Genomic DNA, 7,364 nt, shown 5'->3' on the forward strand with positions numbered 1-7,364 from the left:
GGAGTCATGGACAAGGATGACACCAGACGCCTGGGTCATCTAGCAGGCAGGAGGGAGGGCCATGCAGAGTTCCAAGGGGCAGAGGAGGGGGGAGTTGCCTTGCTCCAGTTGGGAAGATTTGAATTACAACGTTGAGTTCACTGGAACTCTTCTTTGGTGCCTGTTTTCCCCTCCTGCTCTTGAGCAGAGGTTTGTGAATGTGGTGAGCAGCAACAGGCAGTGGCCGGACAGGGCCCCTCCCCTGGGCTGCAGCCGGATCCGCCTCTCTATTCCCCAGATAAATTACTAGTGTCCTCAACAAATTCCTCAGCTTTTTCTCTCACTCAAACACGGGCAACAAGCGGGGGTGGGGCGGGGATCCTCTCTTGACTGCAAACCTATCACACCCCAGGGCGAGGGGAAGCGTCTTCTCAAGCTGAGCTATTCCCCCAACGCCTGCCCCTGTGGGAGTTTTGATCCCTGTGCATCTCTCAGACCATGTCCACTGGCTCGCTCAGCGATGTGGAAGACCTTCAGGAGGTGGAAATGCTGGAATGCGATGGCCTGAAAATGGATTCTAACAAAGAGTTTGGGACGTCGAACGAGAGCAACGAAGAGGGCTCCAATTGCGAGAACGCGTCCCCCCAAAAGGGGAGAGGCGCCTCAGGCAAGAGGAAAAAGGCTCCCACCAAAAAGAACCCTTTAAATGGAGTGAGCCAGGAGGGGAAGCAAGTCCAGAGAAACGCTGCCAATGCCCGGGAGAGAGCTAGGATGAGGGTACTCAGCAAAGCTTTCTCGAGGCTTAAGACCACTTTGCCCTGGGTACCTCCAGACACCAAGCTTTCCAAACTGGACACCTTGAGGCTGGCATCCAGCTACATTGCTCACCTGAGACAGATCCTGGCCAATGACAAGTACGAAAATGGTTACATTCACCCAGTCAATCTGGTAAGTTCCAGCCTGGGCGCGTTTAATAGTTCATCAATACACTTGATGGCTGAGGTGAAGGGCGGGGGAAATCAACATGTGTTGTACCCTTCAGATAGGACTGCTGGCAGATTTGGGGCGTTGAGATGTTGCGTTTTATTAGAATAAAACAGACGCCTTCCAAGTCACCTCCCTCCCCAAACGCTGTTTGCTGAAACCTTAAAAGATCTTAACGTTATAATGGCACTCCTTTTTCTGTGTTCATCTGCTCAAAAGGGGGTGACAGATCAGAAGCGCTGCAACTGTGCAGATCGATTCAGTAACGTCTTTTACACACACACTGTTGGGAGAGAGACGACATCCCTAAAAAACCTATGTAACAAGTTCATTATACACGCAGTATTTATACACACAGGGTTTCTTGTTCAATTAAGTACTTTAACATTGTTCAGTATATAGGAACAGGTCCGATTTCTTAACGCAGGAGTCAGTCTTCATGTCTTCTTTATTTTCTGGTGTTTATTGATGTAAAATAGCACACACACACACACACAAACCCCCTTGCTTTTTAAAAACATCACCATAGATCTATTCTTTCAATACCTCAGATTTACTGGTCTCGGGATGTTTCTTTTATAAATGAGAACTTTAGAGTAGGAAAAAAAAAACCCTCTAAATCCTAGGCGAGAGTCTTCTAATTTCACCAAGGATTTAAAAGATGTATTAGGTAATTGTAGCTATTACTGTAGAGTTGGAAGTACAGTAAAGATAAATGAAACACAAGTTCTCCCTCATATATATGTTGATGTAATTCATTCTTGCTGTACTGCCAACCGTATGCATAATAGTAATAATTCAAACCACTGCAAGAACTGAATACATTTTCTAAAATCGGTGGTTAAAACAGATCATTCTTACTCTTCATTTAGCGTTTAAATTTTGATACATGTTTGGACATTGCATGATAAATGAATTTCATAAAACACTGGGGCCGTTCAGTGGGGTGATCTTCTTTTGAGCTGCTTTTCAAACGTTTGGGACTCCGCGGGAAAATAGCCGGCAGTTTGCTATCCAGGAGGTGATTTGATAAGGACTTGAGCTATTTATTTTTAAAATAATTGCATCTTAACTCGTGGGTAGACACAGCAATCTAACAAGCGGGCAGACTGCAGTCTGAGGGCAACCCTTTTGTACTCCTTGCAAAATGTTTTCGGGGGTGCAGCTGTTAGTGCTAAGGCTATTAAAGGAGGCTGCTCTTCCTGCAGCGGTAAAGCGAGGGGAAAATAATAATATAATTTAAATTATGGGTCTAACCCGGCACTCTTTACTTAGCTAAACCTCCCCTTAACCTCAGTGAGACTTTTACCTGAGTAAGAACAGCAGGAGTTGGCCTTCTAATAGTAGAATTACAGTAATCGGTACAGTGTAGAATGCTGAGACTTTTGGTAAGACAGCAAATGGATTTCATTTTAAAAACAAAGGAGCAACATACGAGAGCGGTGCCTTGACATTACCCAGTTTAGGAAGAACGGTGTTGATCTGTCTTTACTCGTACTAATTATGTGCTCATGAAAACGCTATCAGTTATCTAAAAAGCAACAGAGAGCGATTTCTGGGATGGCTAGACCACGATTCATCACTCGGAGGACTATATATAATCACAAGGGAGAGAGACGAATGGCTTTGGGAGGCTAAGCGTTTTTATGTGCGTTGCCCCTGAGTACAATCCAGCGGAGTCATCGCTAGAAATGACTAACCCAGCACCTGGTTGCCTAGCTCAACAGCTTTTTATTGCTGGTAAAAATGTGGAGAGGCTATTCTGCTCGTGTGTTCTGGTGTATCACAGTCGCACTAGACACTTGTAATATCACAGTGATAACCCCATTTTTTTTTATCCCCTTGCCCATCCCATGTCATTTCCTGCTACAGACTTGGCCTTTTATGGTGGCTGGCAAACCAGAGAGTGACCTGAAAGAAGTGGTGAACACAAATCGCCTGTGTGGACCTACAGCATCCTGACCAACCTCAAGCCTAGGAGACCATCTTCAGTCTGTGTGTAAGGCGGGGGAGATGGAGAGGGAAGCTGGAGACACCCCGCTAAGGAACACTTTATAGAGACGAGGAGATTCAGCCTCACTAAAGAGGAGACCAAATGTACATTAGCAAAGACTCCATCCCAAAGATCCCATATATTTAACTTTATTAACGCGTGTACAGTTGGTTGTCCTGCAAAGCAGCCTTGCTGGTTCAAGCGCTAATAGCGAGGAAGATCAAACACAACGTACCAAAATGTGTATCTTTTGTATGATACAATGTGACATATGTAGATTCATAGAATAATTGACTTTGATAGTCACATCTATAAAGTAATTCACGTTAAAGATATATAGATATATTTTCTTCAAACAGGTTTTGCTATATTTCTGTGAATAAATCTTGCTTTCTATAGAAAATAAATACAGAGCGGTCTAATTTTCATTTCAGCGCTGGAGCGTTTTGCGGAATGACACCGCGTTCTCGGTTCTCCTGAAAGCAATCACATTTATGTGGGATGATAGATCCGGGAACAAAACTCTTTGACGCCAGATTATAAGGTGTTTATTTTCCTAATTAAGAAGATTTAGACCCTATCCTTTGGGGGTCGGGGGATGATGGTGTTTGGAGCCTGATTGCCAGTTCGCGCTTCTTTTTTAATATTTTGTGGAGAAAGAGAATTACTTCTGAAGTGTGATAATAACCCCTGGCAGATTGGGGATTCCAGCATTTCTAAAGCAGCCTCCTGCCATTTGAAACTGACCAGCAACAAAGTTCGTAGCCTGCTGGTCCACGGGTAGTGCTAGAGTTTTCATAGCACAGCCGTGTTGTGAAGTACACATTAATATCGATTGTCAAGGCTAACTCCTTACTCTAATTTTAAAAAGACTGACTTTTAGTAACTGCGGGGGAGGCGAATCCAAGGCCTGATCAATGCTGGAAGCGGTTTTCCTCCCCTACAATTTAATTTCGGGGGGAAGGGGTGTTACTTAATGAGTTACTTATTGATGAAGTGAAGCTAGAGAAAGGATTCCCCTGGGCCCAGGTTCGTGGTGCCTAGAATTTTTAATTTAAACATCTTCCTCTCTATTGATCAGATAGTCTGTGGGAGATTAAAGTTGAGATAAACAGAGCGCGCCGGGCTCTTTCCCTGCGCCAGCGGAGTGCACAGGCAGCTGATGCGCCAGATCCCACCGAGCTGTTTAATGTTTCAGGGTTATGACCGCACTGTTTACAAGATGTCTTCGGTTATTTATACTGTTATTATTAGCAGAGGGGCTTTAAATTTCCGCTTCACTTGCTATTTCAATATTTTTTTCAGTTCAATTTGATACCTGGGTATTTTCTTTTTCTTTACGAAAACAGACAACATTGGCTTTCTGGTCGCTGCCTTACACTGTCTCTGTCTCCGCCTGGAAGAGTTTACCAGGAAACGGGAAATGCACAAGAACAAAAATCAAATCAAAACAAAACAACAACCGTTGTAATGCAAGTTAACGGTCTCATGGGAACCTTAAGGGTTTGCTTTGGGGGAGTCAGGGGAAGACAAGACCGCGCAGACAATATAGCTGATTTACACTAGGGGCTAGGTGGTGATCCGATTCGATATCACTGGGAAGACGGCGAGAAAAATCCAGGGCCAGAACTCTCAAAGTTAGTGGTTTAAAATTAGGCACCTACATTCATATTTCTGGCCTGATCTTGCAAGCACGTTTGCACCTGAGTAACTTTGTGCATTCCAAAGCCAGTGAGATCCCTGGGCTGAGTCAAGGTAGGTGCAAAAGTTTTTGTGGGGCCGGGTTCTCAGCTATCTAATGACCTGATTTTCATCTCCAAGCCCACTGAAGTCAATGGGCGCTGCGGATGCTCCGAACCTGAGGGAAACAGACTACTTCTTTCAGTGCCAAACATTAGTTACCTAAGGTTCAATCCTGAACCCTTTAAGTCAACGGCAAAACTCCCCTTGACATCAGACATCTACAGCTGATCATTTTGGTCAAGATAAATAAATCAGATAGTAGCCAATAGAAGTTTTGCTCCAGTGAGGACTGCGAGATTGGGGCCCAGGTATATATTTCTGATTTTGTATCTCCAAAGCCTGCGCACTTTCTTCTTTTTCCAGTGATGTTTTGTTAACGTTTCTTCTCTTTGCTCTAGGCTCCATCACACTGTCATTTCCTCCATTTCATTTCTGACGTCTCCGTGTAAGTCTGATCTACGGTCCTTTATTCAGGCAAAATCCCTCTTGAAGGATCCTGCCCTGTTTTACATAAACAGAGTCCGGACTCAAATAGGAAGGAGTGGTGAGGTCACAGACTCTGTATTATTAGATTAATGCTAATAATAGCTTAGGATAATAGCTTTTTGCAGATCGGTTTCCTGATTTGTCCAATATATCAGTGTAGTGAGTTACTGATTATATTTTTATTTTACTAACCTCTAATTTAATTTTACATTTAGATTCACAAATTATTTAGTCCCTCAAGTGACCCAAATCCACAAATCCAGATTACAAGAGAACTATGATCTAGTAAATTCATGTAACTAACACTAAACTGATAAACACATTATGGTCCCATAAATACAGCTAAAGAAAATAACTACCTATAACACATGTGTGTGTGTGTGTATAATATATATAAACATGTTTGTGTAGGAGATATATATATATATATATAATCCCTGTGTGTGTGTGTGAATTTGAAGTAATTGTTCTAATACTTTTTAATAATAGTGCTATGTCATTTAACTTTCTTCACATCTTTAACTTAACACTTGGTGAAATTAAAAACCCAGAGACACATCCCTATCTGGGGCAAATTAACATAATCTCCTTGTCTTTAGTGGAGCTATGCCACTTTAAAACACCTGAAGATCTGGTTCTGAATATTTTACTTATTATAGGGTAAATATAAATGGATCAATCCTGAATTTTTTGCACACCTAAAGATGATGGGAACATTGCCTGAATAAAAATTGCAGGACCAGAGGCATGCTCTTACTTCCACAGAATCAACTGGAGTTTTACCATTCCCTTCAAGAGGAACAGAATCAGGTCCCATGACCTTAAACTAGGTGTACTTTATAATCAAGGATCCCTTGAGAGTCACATTTTTATGTTACCTAATGAAACAGAAAAAATAATTGTATTGATACTTAAAATCATTAATTGGGTCAATATTAACTACTGCTTACTAAAGAACTGAAACCAAATGCTGTTCTCTTTTCACACCTTGAAGTCAATGGGAGTTTTGGGGGTACAACAAATGCAGGATTGGACCCCATATTTCCTACATAAACAGGTTCCATCTTTTCACCACTCCAGTTCTCAACAATGACTAAATTCAGTCAACACTTTCCTGCTCCTTTTTTAATCTGGTGATATTAATAGTTCATTAGAGGCTAGGATTTCATGGGATATTTGCCACTTTAAATGTACAAGAATAGGGTGGTGAAAAAGGAAATCATCTAAAATGGAAATATGAGAAATGTAATTGCAATCATGGATAAAAGCCTGCACTGAAAACAATGTAGAGACAACAGGTTCATAGACACATAGTAGATACAAGGAGACAGATTCTGCCACCTTTACTTGCTTTGGGTAACACCTTATCTGCAAGTAATCCCATTCAAGACTACTTGTGAAGTAAGGTACTTCTCAAAATGAGTAAAGGCACTGGAATGTGGCCCAGTGAGACCAATTGTGCAGCAAACAAAAAAGCAAATGGTTTTACTTAGATTGAAAAAAATGAACCAAATGTTTTTCTTTACATGTATTTAAGAGAGAATGGGTGACATTTTCAAAAACTTCTAAGTGACTTGCAAGTCTGAGTCCCATTTTCAAAAGTGACTCAGGCACTTAGGAGTCTAATTCCCATTAACTCTCACTGAATTGTGGAGTCCTGAGTGCCAAAGTCTCTTCTGAAAATGGGATTTAGGATCCTAAATCTAGTCTTAAACTATTCAACCAGTCCTCACACAGGCTGCAGGGCTTCGTGTTCAGAGTGTATTTGCCAGCAGCAATCCTCATGAAGCAAGGAGGACTGGACAGCAAATGCTTGTCTTCATTTAAGCCTATGCTATCATCTCTGTTACTCTGTATGATGGAACCACCAGCCCATAAAACACCAGTGGTATTGTTGCTAGCATATCAGGGGCAGGGAAGCCACAAAGGGTGGCTGCCTTACTTCTCCTATGGAAAGAAAGACAGATGGCCTATTGCAGCACAGTCGGTTATTCCAGGTTAGAGCCTGAACTAAGTTTTCTTCAGTGGGACACCTGCGGTTCACAGCTGCAGAGCAAGGAGGTAGAAAGGTGTGGGGTTTGAGATGGAAAACATCTCTCCACCCAAGGTCAGTCCATTTTTCCTTCTGCAGTCAGGTGCACTTGGTTGCTGTATAGTGCAATCCACAGATGTGTAATGA

General features: G+C 42.3%; 1 protein-coding gene across 1 annotated transcript; it reads left to right on the forward strand.

Annotated features, from left to right (window-relative positions):
* The first annotated feature begins 330 nt into the window (after nt 1-330).
* Nucleotides 331-3,301, forward strand: TCF21 (transcription factor 21). The gene is made up of 2 exons (XM_073335211.1): nt 331-927; nt 2,836-3,301. The coding sequence occupies exons 1-2, from the start codon at nt 478-480 to the stop codon at nt 2,923-2,925; spliced, it is 540 nt and encodes a 179-aa protein (XP_073191312.1). The 5' UTR covers nt 331-477; the 3' UTR covers nt 2,926-3,301.
* Nucleotides 3,302-7,364: the final 4,063 nt, after the last annotated feature.

This window comes from Lepidochelys kempii, chromosome 3 (assembly GCF_965140285.1).
Source record: "Lepidochelys kempii isolate rLepKem1 chromosome 3, rLepKem1.hap1, whole genome shotgun sequence".
Classification (NCBI taxonomy): Eukaryota; Metazoa; Chordata; order Testudines; family Cheloniidae; genus Lepidochelys; species Lepidochelys kempii.

Bases quoted from the DNA above. Each gene is read 5' to 3' on its own strand.
- TCF21 (XM_073335211.1), top strand. From the start codon at position 478: ATGTCCACTGGCTCGCTCAGCGATGTGGAAGACCTTCAGGAGGTGGAA. The intron at 928-2,835 runs GTAAGTTCCAGC...TTCCTGCTACAG, and splicing joins ACATTCACCCAGTCAATCTG to ACTTGGCCTTTTATGGTGGC.